Genomic DNA, 18,835 nt, shown 5'->3' with positions numbered 1-18,835 from the left:
AATAAATGAGTGAGGGGAGTGGTGCTTTCTCAAGGCCCGGCTGGTTACCTGTCTTCCTTTAAGACATAATGGTCGGCTGATCCAGAGGGCCTGCGCTGCTTCTTTTTGTGCTTTTCGACTTCCCGACTCACCTGACCCCCCCCGCCTTTGTGGTGGTGGTAAACAGACTCCTCGATTCTGTCCCTGAGGAGTGATAATGTGACCGGTCCTATCCTTCAGGCGATCCAAATCCCAGCGCCTGGCCTGTAATCCATCATCAGGCCGGACTGCTATGTTGCCAAGTAATCCAGATGTTTCTCCATATTTAGGATTGGAAGTTGTAATAGCTTCTACCTACATCATCATAAGGGATGCTATTTTAAGCAGAATAATCATGAGCCAGCCCCTGGCGAGATGGGAGGAGCATTTCTTACCCAGAGAGAAAGCGCGTTGGAGTCGTTAGATCCCTCCGAGGCTGCCGTCATCCCGGCCCTGTTTTCCGGACCTCGCTTCTACTCCCCAGAACCCTCTCTTCAAATCTACACCTCTGACCACCTTAGCAGACCCTGGCGATTCTTCCAGGGTCTGTGATAAGTCCTCGACACGGAGGAGCCACGCAGTTGATTAAGAGCATATGTTCCCTGTTGTCATCGCTAAATGTGTGGGCTGCTCTGGGCCAGGCACCAAGGCCACGGGCAAGTGCCAAAGTGTTCGAGTCAGAGAAATCGCGCCCAGGCAGCCCATGCCGACTCTCCTCCCTTCACACTCCGCAGAGTTCTCCATTCGCTCGTGAAATACTCGGTCTCTCCGCTAATAAAGGGGCGTCCGCGACCACTCAGCATGCTCTGGGGACACATAATGAAGACCGGGGCCTCGTGGGGCTTCCGTTCTAGGGAGGGGAGACAGATAAACAGATAAATATGTCATACGGTGGCAGGTGGAGGGAGGGCGGGAGGGGAGGAGCAGAGCGAGGGGAGGCGGGGGGTGGGTTTGAAGTAGAACATTCTCCTCGTGTGTTTGCTGTCCTCCAGTGTGTGACCTGCCCGCTCTCGGCCTCGTTTCTTCAGAAGAGTCTTTCCTGTGCCCACAGCTAATTTTTCTAACAGGAAGGGGCGTGTGGGTGATTTCGACCACTCTGGTGTTTGGCAAAAGAGAGCAGCGTCCAGGGGGCTCTTCCTGGCTCTTCGAAGCCCTGGGCTCTGCCTCAAGCTACTGGACGTGGACCTCGCCCACCCACGTCCATGCTGATCCTGAACCGTTTCGTGTCACTTCTTTGTGGGCTACGCAGGGATCTGCAAACTCAAAAACATCCTTCCCGGCTCCGCCTTTTCTCCATCAGTCATTAGCTTCGGGAACCCTTCCATTCCCAACATCAGCCCAGGCCGAGTCGTCACTCTTACCCCATTTGAATGACACCCCGAGGAGGCCCTGCACACATACCATGCGGCACACATACGCTGCCTCAAGTGAGACAAGACCTCCTGGGAAGACCCCTCAAAGGAGGCAGAGTCTAAGATAATACTTTTCGGGGCACTTTTTCTAACCATAATTGAGGATCCTTTATTAGCATATAGCCATTCTTGATTTATATAAAATGGTGATGCTTAGGACCAGAACGCTGTTCTTTTAGAATGTCTCTCTTTCTTCAGAAGTTAAAAATAAACATGACTAACTACCCTGAGCACGTAAAATAAACTTTTCAGAGCCAACTAATATTGAGGAAAGAAGCAAAGCCAGAGGTTTGCTGACTTCAATGTTGGTGTCTAAAATGCTTTTAGGTAGTTTTAGTACTGATGACATTTCGTCTGATTTTAAGGAAGAAAACAAAATTGTTTTTCATCAAGACCTTGGAATATTAAACAGAGAAACCTGTTAAACTGAGGTTTAAAAGAGGCTCTTTTCTGAGAATGATAAAACGGTTAATATCCATTTACTCACGGATTACACGAATCTTAAAGTTCTTTGTAGCAAAGACATTTTAATTCCTTTTATCGAACTGAAATCATTTGACTCCGGATCAATTTCAGTTGCATGTTGTGTTAATTTAAACGAGGGAAACAGCGAGAGAGAAAGAAGACGAGAGAGAAAGGGGGTGAGAAACGGGGAGCCTGGCAGTGAGTAAAGGGAGGATTTGAGGGGGTGGGGGTCTCAGCCCTCGACTCCATCAGCAAATATTCGCGAGGGTCTCCAGTGTGCCTGGTACGGTGCTAAAACGGAAGGAATGGAAGCCGAAGGGAGGGGGGAAAAAAGGGAGAAGCCACGGAGGCAGAAGTCCAGAGTCCGCTGTTGTCTCTAAGGCTGTGCCATCTGAGGTGCTCTCACCTGGAGGCTGGAGCCGCCACCTTCGATCGTGTTAAGTGACAACCCGCAGTGCCCAGGTCTCTGCAGCTCATCACTCAACCGTCACGAACTCCTCCCCAGATGGAACGATCCCAGCAATACGATCGCGCTGGGGGCCGCAGAGCCCCGGCCAGTCCACGCTCACTCGGGGGTATCTGCCAAGCTCCAGAGGAGCTAGAGCCCACGGCCAAGTTTGGCCCCCAGGCTGGAGCTTTGTCAGATCTGAAGTAATCCAACGTGTTTTTCCGACACGTACTCTGCAGCGTGTGGTCATGCCCTGAGTTCAGAGTTTCGTGGAGTGAAAAAATGATCATTATCGAAGGTGACTTTTTTATGGAATGCCAACCTATTTATATCCCTAAAAGATACAGTAAATGGAAAAGCGTTCAGTTCGAGATGAAATTTATAACTGGTGCCTGTTATAAATTTCAACAAAGATTCAGTTTGCTAAAATTAGTAATTAAATGGTTTTTAAACTACAGAACGAATTCGGCATATGCTGGCTAAAGACGGGCTCTGCAGACTTACTGGATTCTCAGTGTCTTGTTTCAACAAATGAGGATTCCTGGTTTATTTGGTGGCCAGGACTTGTATGGATCGTTGACACTATTTTGCTCTATTGGTCCCTCCAGACTCAGATCAGGCCTCTCTCTATCTCTCCCTCTGTCTCTCTCTCTCTCTGTCTTTCTCTCTCTGGGGACCCCCAAAATAAAGACCTGGAGAGGTCATCCTTATGAGTCAGCTCTGTGGTGCAATAGAGAACGTTAGCCTTTCCCTGCCCTGCGCTTGGCCCTAGCTCTCTGGGCTCAGCAATTTGATTCTGAAGTTAGCTGCTATATTACACCCCGTGAAAATCAAACTTCTTGATATTTTCAAAGCATTTAGTATTAACTTTCATTTGTTAGCTTCCTGTGCCTTAACTACCCATTCTGAGATCCAATAACGTATTAATGGGATCTAGCGAATTGTGCGCCTGAGTGCTTCGAATACGCACATGTGTGTATAATTACTTGCCTAACCTCACCAACTCCCGTGGTCTTGTAGCTTTTCTTTTGCTCCTTGACCTTGGTTAACCCAAATGGAGTCCACGTGTGGTAGCCATATAACGACCACTCATCAGCCGCTACTCCGCAGTTAGCTGTCTGCGACCCTAGCGCTTTGAGTGCCTTAACTTTATTTTAATGACGTGAAATAAAGCTTCTTGTGACTATCTTTGAATCTCTTTATTTTAAAGTATTTTAGGTAATTATTTTTACAAAATGGACTCTGCTGAAACACTCTTCCTCCAGGTCAGTGACCCACGAGCTCAGTCTGGAGGTCCGAGAATCTCCCAAGACGTCGCCACTTCCTTTTCTCTCATTGCTCATCACATCCCTCCGACTCTGCCCCTCGAATAGCTTATACTTGTTCTCTCTTCTCCACCCCCTCTGCCACGGGTTCGCTCCATGCCTTCCTGGACGACTGCCATTGATCGAACGGACCCGCTCTCCCTAACCCGCCCTCTATGGTGGCCATGCCAACCTGCCCTCCCTTCTCGTGGATTGAAGCTTCTCCACAACTCGCCCCTTCCTGCCACGTAATGTCTCCATTCCTCCCCACGGTGGAAAGTGCACTTCACACGTGCGTCCCTATTCCACGCAGGCGCTTGGTGTCCTTCCACGGGCTCCTTTTCTCCAGCCCTCTGTATGCGCTTCACTTCCTCCCTCTTCGATTTAAACATCGTTAAACTCAGTAAGTGTTTGTTGAATGAATACATCGACAAATTTAAAAAAAAAATACCCATCATGAGTTGCAACAGGGTGGCCCAAAGATGAGCAGAGGTAACTGCTCTCCGGAGATGATCTGGGCCTTCCCTCTGCCCGTTCTCCGTCTAAATCAACGTGTTGGGCACTGTTCTGTGTACTTCAGGCACCCGTTGGCGTGTGAAGGAACAAAACGAGACCAGGGCACAGACCCGTGTTCATCCTCAAGCCCGAGGTGCAGCAGGGAGGGGAATGGCCATTACGAGCCTTCGGGCTGCTGCGAGGGCTTCCGTGGGCCCTGCCAGGTTTGTGTGTTTATGATCTTATGGCATGAAGAGCTGGCGTGATGAATTCAAAAAGAATTCAGATAAAAACGATTTTCACTTTAAATCAAAGGTCATTACCCAGCAACATATATGATTGCATCTGCTAAGTAAAGGTCTGTTCGTTCGGGGTAAACTCGGTACACAGACTTAAAACTAAAACGGTCAGCAAACAGAGTGCTAATTCATTTGCTGTTACCTGAAGTTTTAAAACGTTGGCACTTGGAGACCATGACACAGATGCACTAGAAAACGGCACCTGTTCACTAAGCGCATCAGTCATCTCATGCGAGATTTGAGAGAGACAGAAGAACTTTGTAAGTGTTTCGAAATCCTTTCGTGAATAGCGCCACCTCCGGAAGCAATCCTGACCTAGTTTAAGAAACTTGGGAATGGAGAATAATGTAGGCGACACTCCCAAAGAGAGAACGTCCATAAAGAAAAATGGAACGTGTCCATTAATTGATGCAACATCCGTAGCCCACGGTTCTAGGCCGACTTCCTCAAGTTTTGTCCGGAAACACCGAGGCCTGGACTGATGACTTCCAGATCTTTCTGTCTTCCTGAGTCAGGTTTTGCCGTGGCAACCAAAACAGCAACGATAAGATAAAAATCCCAGTGTCTTACAACTGCCAAGTGCGTGCCTTGCTCCCAGGTCTGCGTGTCATCTGTGGCTCTTCTGGGCTTGGGCGGACTCGGGCTCCAGAGAGTGCTGTGCGTGACTCCCGTTCTGACTAAGCAGTCGGGGAGCACAAAAGCCCTAACACACCGCGCATGAGCATTTACAGCCTCTGCTGGGACGTGGCATGTGCTACGGCTGGTCATGTTCATTTGGTCAAAATCAGTCTCACGGCCAAAGCAAAAGTCGATGGCACACTGATCTACACATGACCTATAAAGAGTCACTGCCAAGTCACATGGCAAAAAGTGGGAGCGTGTAATCCTCTACGAGGGGTGCACTAATGGGGAGCAATAATTTAATGTACGACGTATCTCTGAGATGCTTGCCGAGAACCTCTCCTGTTTTCCGTCTGGCCGTGCCGTATGTGAGGACAGCGTTCTCTGTTTCACACAGGGACCGGGATCTGCGTGACTCCCTCCCACCTACAGCCTGACTCGAGCGTGTCCTCCCACCGCTGTGAGAGCAGAGGACACGACTTCCCAGTCTCTCAATTCGTTATTCGGGTTGGCGGGCAGAGCGCGGCGTCATGGTCATCAATTGGAAGAGATTGTTCCCTTTCCCGAAATACCATTGAGCTTCTTACCGGCGACTTCCAGTTTGGTTCTTTCTTGACTTTTTTAACGTGTCGTGTGCTTGACTTTACGTCCTACTCCCTTCAAAAGCTTTCCTGGGCGCGTGGCTTTTAGTCGCCAGTTGTTTGCTCTCGGAGCTCTGAGCGTTCGCGCACTTACTCTGGCGTCCATTGATGAGGGGCTGGCATTTCGACTTTCCCTTTGTCGGTGGCCTGTCTTTTCTCCCTAGTTTCTCTGAAAGCTTTCTCTGCATGTTTGATGTTATACCATTTTTCAAAACTCGATGTCCAGATGTAGACTTATTTTTATTTACTCTGCGCACCAAAAAAGCTTTTTCTCACATCTGTAACTTCTACATGGCCTCATCTGTAGAAAATTCTCAGTAGTGAGCTCCTCAGATATTGTCTCTTCTTCTAGGATTCTAATTAGCTGTGTGTTGAAACTTTTCATGCTTTTCTCCAAATCTCTTAGCTTCTTTCATTTTTTTCTGTCCTGTTTATCTGCACTACCTTCTGGATAATTTCCTCACCTCTTTAATTCCAATTTATGACTCTTTTCCTCAACTGTGTATTAATGACTATTCTATCCACCCGTTGAGTTAAGCTCCACAAATACATCGTTCATGTCTAAAAAAAAAATTCTCTTCGGTTCTTTGGAATGGTTTCTTACTTCTGACTCATTTTTTTTTTTGTGATTCCATGCTTTTTCTTTTCTTTCTTTTTCGAGTCCATAACTGGTCATTTAATGTTTGTTCTTGTGGTTCCCAATTGCTTGCTTGTATTTCTGTTTTCGCTCAAATGCACTTGGTAAGCCCCACCCCCTCCCATCCCCCAATTTCAAAGATTCCAGAAAGACAGTGGAAATTGCTGTGTGCAGGAGCTCCCATTTTTCAAGCACGGAGATCTATGAGTAGCTAACCCGCCACACTGCCCGCAGCGGCTATCTCGCGATATTCCGCACTCTGGGTTTATAGCCATGCTCCTCATCACTGAGCTTGCCAAGAGCTGAAATTCCCAGAGATATGAGGCATGCCTTAAATTATTTTAAATGCAGAACATCAGAATTAGTATGGCCGAGTTACTAAGGTTTTACTAGAACCTCATTTACGGGAAGGGCGCCACTCGGATAAACACTGCCATTGCTGCCCTGGTGTCGCGAGTTTGAGATTCTGATATTTATTATTCTATAATTTATCTTTCTAAGGAAATGTCTATTAATATAACTCATTCATTGAACAGTCCTCTGTCCGCTTCCCTTGAAACAGAAAGTAATAGGAAACAGCTGTGGACCAGGTTTTGCAAATAAAAGACTAGCTGCATGGTAGAAGTGAGAGGCGTTTACAAGTCTATGCTGGTGTTAAGCAGAGTGAGTGTTGAGTAAATATCTTGACTGCAAACACAAATTTGGCAAGGTAGAGAATTATAGCCTATATGAAAAACTATTACACAATTCTGAAAATGGGTTAAAATCAGCATTTTCTGGCCATATTTAAATAACGTTTGGATTTCAGAATTTCATATGTAACAAGGCTACTAAGCTATGAATAAACGAGAAGCTAAAGAAATGCCCACCACCGCTCCCCAACACCCAGAACTAGGTCATTGGCACCTTCAGTTAATAAACTTCCCTAGCATTTGCCTGAATCGGATTGAATTGAGCCATATAGTAAACGCTGTATTCACACGAGGTTTTATACTGTGATTGCCAAAAGTCTTAGGGCTCCCCGCGGGAGACTGGAAAGAAGAAATGAGTGGATCCAGGCGCGAGTCAGTAAAACACACTCCTGCGAGTCTGAAGTTACTACTACGCACTGGTGAATCGGTTTGCACAAGTCTCTCCTCCAGCTCTGCACGAGGCACTCCTTACCCACCGCGTTTCTAAGGAAAGAGTAAATCCATTCAGCCGTATTTAAACACATACATTATATCCTCCTGCGCATCTCAACCATTTCAGCTCCGGTTCAAACGGCTGGAAGTTCACACTAGGTGAATCAAAGTTAAAACACGTTAAATGAAACATATTTCAATACTTGTGCTTTCTGCCTTTAGAAACCAATAATGAGCCAAAGATGCTCGTATTATTTAAAATTATTGAGTTCTGAATTTTTCTGTGCTAATATTTCGAAAACTAACTTCGAAGAGCCCAACACAAAGGGATAATGATTCAACTTTTTAGCAATTTAAATCTATTCCTAAGGCTTAATATTAAAAAAGAAATCTAAACTGAGTTCTTTGAAATCTTAACATTCCTTCTTTCTCCAAAAATTGTATTTTCACAGAATATATATTTAAACTTCAAATGGAGTTGCAATGGGCGATTCATGGTATTTAATTGCACTGAAAAACTTATGCTCAAAGTTTCAGTATTAGAAAACAGCATCCATCATCTTGGCAGCACACACAAAATGTAAGAAAAACTCATCACCCTGATTTTTTTTTTAAAGCAATTTTCATCTAAAAGACTTTGAGGTTAGTGACAAAAAAAAAAAAGGTGTTTGAAATGTAAAACAGAATCTTGAAATATTTCTTCTCATTTTTACTTTATTCCCTTTGCTGCTCTCTCTCTCTCTCTCTTTCTCTCTCTCTCTCTTGGTTTGAAAAATAAGACAAGAACACATCTAAATGTATCTGGAGAGAGTCTTGGGGAATGTAGCTCATTTCTTAAAAGAAAAAAGAACTAACTACATTACATGATTAATAAACTATTTTCTACTTAAAATTCCTTCTGAGTCTTTATTCCATCAAAGTTAGGAATAAAAAAAAGCAGAACGAAAACCCCATCTCTTACAATTTGAGATGACAGGACCAGTCAGCACAGGAGAGTTTTTCAAATAGTGTTGTCATGAAACAATTCATAAAATCGTATGAGAATCTATATCATTCACTTACAAACTCCTCTGTTCAAATCGGGACTACACACTGCTTCATGCAGACATTTCCCAATTAGTAAAATATATGCTCTGACAACGAAATTCTACAACGTCCTTTCGTAGAAATTTTTATGATTACACTAGGATCGCTGACTGAACCCTATAACCAGAAGTCCCTTTCTATACTTTAACTTGCGCTAACTGTGCTGTTTTAGAAACCGCTCCCAGGATGTAAGAACTAAATTAAGATGACTGTTTTCTAACAGGCGTGCAGCATGGAATCGAGAGCAAGAATAAGTTTTTCCACTTTAAAAAAGCAATATGATTATAGAGGAAGTAAACAAGGTTTATAATATTATGTAAATGTTATACGGTAAATAACTCTTAAACACAAGGCCATTTATTTTAATTATTATTAACTTGCTATGTGTCATTTGAAAACGACGAAGTGCATTTAAATAGAAGTAGGTGTTCTTCATGTATTTGCCAGCAAGTGGCTTTTTGTCACTTGCTTATTGCATGAAAAATATGCTTGCAAAGAGTTTCCTCACCTAGTCAGTGTAAATCTATGCCCCTTCCTATTTAAGAACCTCTGTATATGTTTGGATTTAAATAAGAGCAAATGTACTCCATGCTTTGAGGGGAAAAAATTTAAAGTGATTTTTGTTCATAAAATGTTTCTTATCTAGGAATACCAAAGTCTTATTTATGTCTCTCTGAACATACTGTAAAGAAACAACGACCAAGAATACAACTGAAAATTTAAAATGAAACGAAACAAGAAAAGATAGGTTTGTAGTGGCAGAACACGGGCTCCGCTCCTGCCAGGGAACTGCGAGCTGTGAGCATGCTCAGACCTCGGGAAGGCACTGAAGTGGCTCTGTCAGAACTCCCGGGGTGTAAGGACACGTCTAATAACTCAGTTGCCCTCCACCCGCTGCTATCATTCTGGTGTCAAACATCCCCTCAGCAGCAGACGAACTGCAATGTTCCTACTGCTCCATCTCGTCGTCCTGATGGGCGTCAAAGGTAAGGCTGCTGCTTCCTTCTCTAAATGAGCATAATTCCAAAGGTATATAATAGTTCTATCATGTTCTGTCACATTCATAATAGGCTCTTTGCAGTGTTTAATAAACAGACACCCAGTCTGCATTGTCGTCATATATCACTAACTGCTTAGAGTCCCATCTTAGCAGTTTCTAGGTGCAAAAAATTTTTCATGCAAACTTGCATGGAAAATTATGTTATCAAAACTGTAGATAGAACATCTTTTAAAACAATGTTGGAGATGTCAATTATAATGGTAAATTTTTTAATATGAGAAAAAAGGGCGACAAATCAATAAATTAAAATTTTGTCTTATGAAATTTCAACCTGCTGAAATATGTTCGTAAAATTTATGTAATTGCTGGCTGCTATGTTTTGTTAACATAGTTAAACTGGGAACTGCACAGTCACAGACGAATCAAAAATTCGTTTATCTCCCAAAGAGCAAATCCATCTAAAATAAAATCACACAAAAAAAGTGCAAAAGTATACCTATTTAGATACTTCTCTTTTCTGTTTTTAATTTTAAACATTTTATTTCAGCCAAACTGCTACTTTTAAAGTTAGTGGCATTTTTATTATAAAGCTGAGCAATAAGATTTAATCTTCACCTGGTTTTAAAGAAAAATATAGACTCATTTTGTTATGAGCTATACACTTATAAATACATAATCTATTCATTATACCCAATGCATATTAGGATTTATTATTATTATTTAAAAATGTGTCTATATAAATTTATAATCTTTCCTACAGACTTTTGACAAAGTGAGAATAAAAGTTAGAATTTGAAATTACTTTTATTTTCTACTAAATTTATTTTAAGTTTTCAAAATATTCAGTTTTATTAAATGAATTTAACTGAATTGTTAATCTTAAATAAAATCCAGTATTCATGAGAAATGTTTCAAGAACTTCAAACAAAGAAAATATTTTTAAAAGATTTAAATTTTAGTTTGAATTTGAAATACGAAAACTTTGGTTTCAAATTACTTTAAAGCATTATTTTAATACATAGCACAATTTGTGTTTTGCATTTTAATCTCTCTTACATGAAAAATTAACTGTTATTTAAGAAGAAAAAAACATATGAACTCATTTTGTATTAAATACAGTTGTAGAAAGCTGTCTATTTCTTTTAATTAGGGTCTTCCCTCAGAAGTTCATGTCCTATACATATTTGTAATATTTGATTTTTTATGATTTTTAAGAACAGTCAGTTAAAAAGTAGCTTCTTAAATTCAAAACACTTCATGGAGATTATCTGTGTCTTTAAATAATTTTTTAACATACAGGAAGGTAACTATAGTTAGCCAATTTTACTATAGAACTGCTTTCACTTATGGCAATGCATCTGATCGAAAAGCAAAATTACTTAGAAAGACAAAATCCTTATGAGATGAAAAACATCTATTACTAAAATAATGTCTCAAGATTTACCACAATGTAATGGTGTTCTTTAAACTTAAAAAAAAGAGAGAAAGAAATTTTAAACAGATGATTTTTGGTTCTTATGTCTAAGTAAATGTCATATTTCAGATTCATAGTACCAGCCTGCCAAGTATTTATTGATTAATTGTAATTCCCTGGAAACTTTTATTTTCTAATTTTGCATTACTTTAGATTACTAATTTAAACCTCTATATTTAAAATTATTTTCAAAGTTAGCCATATTAACCAATGCTTTGTTATTTTACTCCTACTTATAAAGATAATTTGTTATATAATTAGCGAAACTTTTTCTTTCTCACAATAAAATTATAGACAGTTAAAGCACTAAGACTATAATAAACAAACAAAAAAAGTCATTTAGAATTTTGTAAGCATGAAGATTGTTTTTTAAATTTAAATAAATATTTGGGATAGATTCTTAGGCCAGATCCAAAAAAAAAGGAAAAGTTAGAAATTGTATGATTATGTTTTCTCTTCTGGCCACTGTCACCCTTGAGTGCCTAAGGGATGAATGACATCGACTACCTTAAGCTATAGATATTAACTGATAAGATGAAATATCTTATTATCACTTTCTACACGTGCTTTAATCGTCAATGTATTCACTTGGGTATACTTCAAACTCCCTTTGGGGGGAAAAAAAAAGGTATTTGTGGACTAATTATGGAGAATATCCCAAAACATGGGCTTATATGGGAAATGAAAGCACGGAGTACGGAGAATGCTATCGGTACCTACCAACTGCTACTTATTCAAGTAATTTGCTAACTTTGGAAAAATGGGTTCATCAAAAAGGCCTGAGCAGCATTTTGAAGCGCAGTGTGTGGCTGCCCCCTAGCGGACGAGTTGAACCCTCAGCTTGGACGGCTTGTTCTTAGTCCTGCCAGTTCAACTTGGTCGCTGTGCCTGGAGAAACGGTTTTCCGACTAAATTTTAAGTTCACACAATTACACCCATGTGGAAATCGATTCATTGCGGCCAGCCACGAGTGGCTGAAGCAACACCGTTAATGCAAAAGACACACTCCGCTTGAGGGGTGCACGGAGCTGCTGTGACCGGGGAGGGGACAAATCAGACACCCAGAAATTAGAGCCGCTAAGATATGTTCTGCCTAAAGGCACGACGTAAACGTATCTCACAAGAGATTTATTCATTTCTTCATCTTATCGTGAATAAATACGACCATGTGTAATAAGAGTTTTAAGGACTCTCGCTTGAAGTGACAAAATTGCCTGTCACCTGAATTTTAGAGACAAAATTGAGATGCTGCTTTCAAGTAAGTTAATATTGAAAAAAATCACATTTTTTATCCTAGCAAATCGGGGCCTGAATGAAATTTAACTAACTGAGACTAGTTTTTGTGTGCATAGTTATAGAATGATAAATGCTCAGTGTTTTTAGGGCTATAGGTATATTTGAGAATCCAAAATGGCTTGGTTTCCTTGTTTGGTAAATATATGACTTAATATTCATCAGGCAAAATGAACGTGCTTGTTTTACTGAAAAATAATAGTGGGGTCAGGGACACAATTGTCTAAAAATGAAAAATAACTCTCCCTTCTATGCTTTATTCACACACACCTCTATACTTTGAGTGTGTACAGAAAAATATTAAACTTGCGATCAACATTATTCTCACCAGTGCTATATGACTATTTCCTTCGTCCACGGAAGTTCTGTGTAAATGGAATATGTGTTTGATGAGGGAAAGACAAATTTAAGCAATTCTCCCTTTCTCTGATTCCAGTGAAATATTTTTTATTCAATCTATAAAGTTAAAATCTTTTTTAAGTGACTATAATTTTCATTCCCATGATTCCAACAGAATTTAAAGTTGTCATTCTGGGTTTATATACTTCCAGTCTCATTTCACGATGTTCTCTTTCCCATTATTTCTTTGAGAATTTCAATCATCCAGATTTTAAACTGCTTTTTCAAGCAGCATCATCTCTCCTGGGTGCCCAGATGTGAATTCTCTCTTTGACGGAGCCCCGGGCACTTTCGTGAAGTTAGAGGGGTTTTTGTCCTGCACACATCTCCGTGTGACTGGTCTTATAATTGCCGCCACAGACTCCAGATCTGAGCTGTAGTTTATATTAGCAACTCGGGGGCCAGGGGGGTTATCCTGTGTGTGATCTGGTTCCAAACTTCATGCCCCATCTGCAGAGATGACACTGCTTTCTCTGCAGGCCGTGGGCAACGGGCCATGTTGAAATCAGCCTTGGTCAGGCAGAGTGACTTCTTCCCCACCCACTGTCAGGGGCTCGCCCCCTGCACGTGGCTTCCTGCTGATCCCAGCCTCCGGGCGGGCTGCGGTCAGCCCCTTTCTCAAACAGGCAGGAACCCAGCTCTGCATGCTTATCCAATGTCAGCTCCCCGCCAACCAAGTGGGTTCGCTCTTCTGGTTTTTTTCTCTCTTCATGTTTGGTGGAGACTTCACTCTTCTCTGAGCTGAATGTTTTAATGAAAAAATAATGATAATAAACAACACCGTCTTTTCCTGTGTGTATGGAAAATATACATTGTGGGGTGCGTAGTCAGATTTGCTCCCGATAGAACATCGTGACCCAGAGGCTCAACAAAGGGCAGATTTTATTCCTCAGCTTTCGCATGATCAGAGGTTGGGCATGAGAAGGCACACACACCAGAGACCTGGAACTGTGGAGTAAAGCGTGTACAGATGTAAGGGGCTCGGACGGGAGAGGCAGCAGTGTGACAAGGGGGCTCCAGTCAGGGGTTAGACCTGTGTTCAAGTCCTCACCAGCTCTTGGCCTTCAGCATAGTCACCTCTCCGCCTCTGCCGTCATGTTGCCACAATTATCGAGTTTCTGAGAACTGCTTGCGGTGATGTGAAAGAAATAGATTCGAGGGCTCTAAGTCCCACAGGGTCAGTGGGTTCTGGGTGAGGTGTGGGGCTCTGCACCCCGAAGAGCCGATGAACTTGATGGTGGTCACACCTGGGCAAACACTGGACTGCAGTTAATACACCACACCAAAGGACAGGTATGCTGCTTTTTTTACGAGATGCCGATTCCTGGTTATACTTCGCGTGGGTACCCAGATCACTGATGGGGTTTGCCTGGATTATTTAACATGTTAATTCTACCTAAAAAAAGTTTCTCCTTTAATTTGGGGAGGTTGTAAGGACAAACTGAGTATTTAGCAAAGGAATAGCTGAAGCTACATCATCTAATGATCAGTGTACAGCCTCATGATGGATAACATGCTTCAAAAAAATAGAATTAATATGTAAGTTCAACTCTAAAGTCATCTCGATGTTAATTGCCACGCCTTCCTTAAGAAATAAAAAGAATTAATAACCCATGACAGGTGTCTGGGGAAGTCTCTTCTGATTTGGAGCAAGGTCCCCATTCTCGTCGATTACCTGGTTTTCACAATCCACTTTTTGGTTCAACTGTGAGCCAGCCAGTGGACACCGGACTGGCCATTTGTCTGTACCATGACAACAGTGACAATTCGAGGCCGTCCCTACCCCTCCCCTCCTCTCTCTGTCTCTTTCTTATTCACACCTTGTCTGAGACTTTCTGTCCTAATCACACAGGCAAAAAAGAAAAAGAAAGAAATAGTGTATCTATTGTTGCAGCTGTTTCTACTCTTATTTTTTAGTGTAAATTCATGAAATGTAAGAAATTCGAAAGACATTCTTTCCCATTCCGCCCCTTTGATGGCCACAACAAAAGATTCCCTCAAAAGCCTCAAATTCTGTCTGAAGGTGAGATCAGACAGTCATCATGCAAAAGGATAATAATCCACGCTGAGCGTTTGTGCCTCAGAAACTCTTCCCTCATTCCGAAGTCATTCTCTCACGGTCGTTTTCTGTTTCCCGCTTAAAAATGGCACCGCGACTATAATACCTAAAGCCGAAATGATCTACTGAGAGATCAATTCGAGGCCGTCCCTACCCCTCCCTAAGAGCACAGGATTCCGCGGATGCTGTGTTTTTCTCGTCCACTGTGTGGGTAACCTGCAAGCATTTGGCAAAGAGTAAAGCATGAGGAAGTTGCCTGAGACGTGAAGCATACAGTGTGACAGACAAGCCAGTGAGGGCCACCTTACCCCAGCCTCCGCGGAGACCTCCTGGATTTCAGGAGGGGCTTCAAGCAAAAATGGGAACATAAGAAAATGGAAGCATTGACAAAGGAGAGAAGGGAGAGGAGCCTGGAGCTTCTACGTGTGCCTAGGCCGTATCGACATCGTATCCAACACACGGGCACCTAAGCGTGGTCCGCGCTTACGACAGGGATTGCCACTGACGTCCCCACCTGCCAGCTGCTTCCACAGACCGGGCTTCAGGTGTATGGCGCCCGATGACAGAAACAACGATGAAGCTTGGATAATTTTGAGGCATATGGTATGTGCTAAAAATTGAGAACTTTCCCAGGCACTGGGAGAATCAAAATTAATGTGTCCTTCCACAGTTGGGGTGCAGTAAACTACGGGAAAGAGAAAAATATTTCTAATTATAATAAAACTGCCACAAATACTGCCACAGAGGTATGCGCAGGGTGCTTTGGGAAGAAAAGAGAGACAGTTCGCACTCTGGGGTGGTCTCGGAGGGGGTCAGGAAAGTGTTCAGGGAGTGACTTCTGGGACGAATATCAAAGAAGGGATGGCGTGGGAAAGGAGAAAAATTGCATTTCACATAGAGGGAGCAGCACAAGCCAAGTCTCGATGTCTTATTTTGCGTAAAAGTCAGGGCTGCCAGGAGTGTCCCGACTGGACGTCATCCTTCTAAAAGGCAGAGGACAATGGCCCACGGGCTATGCCTGATCCGAAGTCACTGCGAACAATGCAGTTTGTTCACTTTCAATGCTGCGTAGTGTGTCATTGGTGACTATACCACAGTTTTCACCCATTTCATTCTCCCAGGACACGTGTATTGTTGTTCTCAGTTCCCGTGGGGCTGTGATGAATGAAGTGTCTGAATATTCTCGTCTGAGCCCCTTGCTGCGCCTGTGCGTTAGTTTCTGTGGGCGGAGCCTAGAAGGAAAACTGCTGACTCAGGAGATCGGCAAGCTTCGAGTTTGGTGAATAATGACAAACCGTGTTTTCAAAACAGTTGTTCTGATTGACACTCTTGCCAGTGTCTGCGAGTTCGCATAGCTTCGCATCCTTGCCAAGTCGTGTGTGATGGGTCGGTTTTTAAAGTTATAGCCGTACTGGTAATCCACAGTGATATCTCATTGTAGTTTTAAAATTGCTTTTCCCTGATTACAAATTAGATTTAATACCTTTTCAGATGTTATTTGGCCATTTAGATGATCTCTTGTTTGGTTTCTATTCAAGTCTCCTGCCTGTTTTTCTTTTTTTCTTTTTTGTTCATGTTTTCCTCATTAATTCGTAGATATGTATATGTGTGTGTATCTTTTAATTAGACTTTTTTGCAAACATTTTCTACTCTGCAACTTGCCTTTACACTTTCTTAATGATGACTTCTTCTTCTTTTTACAAGAGATCTTAATTTTAATATAGTCTAATTTAGCTCTTTTCCATTACAATTGATGCTTTTGTTTGTTTCTCGTATTCTTTTTAAAATCTCTACCCTAAAGTCATAAAGATTTTCTCCTGTACTCCTTTTCAGAAACTCCATTGTTTTATCTTCTATGTTTAGATCTATAATCCACATAGAATTGACTCTCTGTCACCACTGCCACTTGGTCATAAATGTTTATAGCTGTGTCTGTTTTTTTCTGAACTTTCTATTCTTTTCCATCGGTCTATTTTTTTCTTATCCTTGCACCAATATCATATTGCCTGACTTATCGCTCCTCTCTCATAAGTCTTTTATAAAGATAAGTTCTCTCCCTTTTGCTCTGTCTTCAAGGCTGACCTGCCCCTTCTAGCCCATGCTTTTTTGAAACAACTTATCCATTTCTATGCACACATACATGCACACTCTTGGACTTTTATTGTAATTGCTTTGAAACTAAAGACCAATTTGGGGGAAGAATTAACATCTTTAAAATATTAAGTCTCCATTTCTTTAGGTCATTAACGTCTCTCAGTAATTTTCTATACTTTGCATAAATGTCTTGCAGATTTTTGTTAGATTTATTCCTAAATATAGGACACTGTCGATGCTGTAGGAAGACATGTGTTTTATTAAACATTTCATTTTCTAATTGTCTGTTGCTGATATGTAGAAATTAAATTGATTTTTACAGAAACTTTCCTAAGTTCACTAATAGTGATAATGCATTATTTTAAAGTTTTTAAGTTCACAATCATTCATGAACAATGGAAATTTTATGTCTTCTCTCCCGATACGACATCGATCGGCTTGCCTTGCCTCACTCTACGTGCTAAATCCTCCAGCACGTGTTGAACAAATCAGTGACGGTGACGCTGTGTCCTGTCCCCCATCTTGAAGGCAAAGCCTTCAGAGCTTCACGCCAAGTGTCCTATACTCTGTGGCATTTTACAGATACCCTTGATTAAATCAAGTAAGTTACCTCCTATTTTCAGTTTGCATAGTCATTTTATAGTCAGGATCTGATCATTCCCCCCCGCCCCCCGCAGAGCCCCTGTCATAAGCAAAGTTAAAGACAACTTGGGAGAAAATACTTATGAGTTACAGAACCAGAGGGCTAATGTCCCTAACGAATGTTGGTAACATTGCCAGATCCAACTTTCTCACACACAGTTCCAGACACCGTGTTCCAGACCGCTGCTGTCAGACATGAAAGTTTCACCAGCCCACGAGCATAAGTGAGTGAAGGAGTTTTTCATAAAGCTAAATGTGTTCCTTTCAAAGTATGGTCTTTTCTTCCTGGATATGTTCTCTCTAAGTTTTAACACTTAAATACTCTTTTTTTCTAAGAAGTCCTTATTATAATATGTGATCATTTAGAACTTTATAATGTTCTTATTGGACAAACTACAAAAACCCTCTTTGCAGTTGAGAGGAACTTTTTGCAGGTTCCTCTAAAACTCTTTAATTGACTCAGTTGGTCTAAGAAACCTCCGACCTCACGCGTATGGGTGACATTCAGGGGAGTGACAAAGAAAAAGGAGCCAATGCCCTGAGGAGATAAGGAGGTGGGGGAAGGGAGAGGAAAACCTGGGCGGGGAAGATATCACAAAGCCGCAGAACGAAAGGTGTCCACTTGGTGACTGTGGTTAGTTGTGCAGATGGTTCAGAGAACTAAGTAAAGTGACCATTATAAAATGCCTGTTGTATCTAGCAACAAGAGGATGCTCATGCCTCTAGTGGGAAAGATGTCAGCAGAGCAGCGAAGCCAGACCAAATGCTGGGGGTCGAAGAGAAAAGAGTGGTAAGGAATTTAATTTTGAAGGGAGAAGTATGCTTCAGGTCTGGCGTGGATATAATAGGAATCGTGTTGATTGGTGGGTTGGTTGGCTAGTTGCTTGCTCGGTTTGTTTGTTTTGAAGACTGAATAAGATTAAGGTTAATGGAAAAACCAGTAGAGATACAGGGATATTGAAAACATTGGAGATAAAGGAAATAATTAACGGAGAGGGAATCTGAGGAGATGAGGTCAAATGGAATATGACGGAACAGACGGAGGGCCTCCCCGTGGGCAAGAAGGGAGACCCTCTTCTTCCTCTGTGCGTTGTGAAGGAAGCAGCCAGGGCCTCAGCCTAGGACTGGGTGGCTTCCACACGGCTCGGCACCAGCAGTCCATGTGAGTGGCGCCCGCACTTGGGGGAGGTGCCTCCTGCCCAGCCACGTGGACGCGGGTAAATCTGTAAGTCGATGAGACTAGAATTTGGGAGAATTGCCACCAAGAGAACGAAGAGCCAGTGGAAGTCCCTTGAGACAGAGCAGTCAACAAATCGGAGAAGAA

The 18,835-nt window shown here is 42.2% G+C and overlaps 1 protein-coding gene across 1 annotated transcript in view; it reads left to right on the top strand.

Annotated features, from left to right (window-relative positions):
• RXFP2 (relaxin family peptide receptor 2) overlaps positions 1-18,835 on the top strand; it is a 105,688-nt gene that overhangs the window by 44,211 nt on the left and 42,642 nt on the right. Inside the window, exon 2 of the mRNA XM_039863320.1 lies at positions 18,238-18,298. Coding sequence (XP_039719254.1) covers positions 18,238-18,298 — 61 coding nt within the window. The remainder of the gene's footprint in view (positions 1-18,237; positions 18,299-18,835) is intronic.

The sequence above is a fragment of the Pteropus medius genome, unplaced genomic scaffold (assembly GCF_902729225.1).
Source record: "Pteropus medius unplaced genomic scaffold, Ma_sr-lr_union100, whole genome shotgun sequence".
Classification (NCBI taxonomy): domain Eukaryota; kingdom Metazoa; phylum Chordata; class Mammalia; order Chiroptera; family Pteropodidae; genus Pteropus; species Pteropus medius.
Note: the sequence above shows the minus strand (reverse complement) of the source record. Positions and strands in the feature narration are given on the sequence as shown.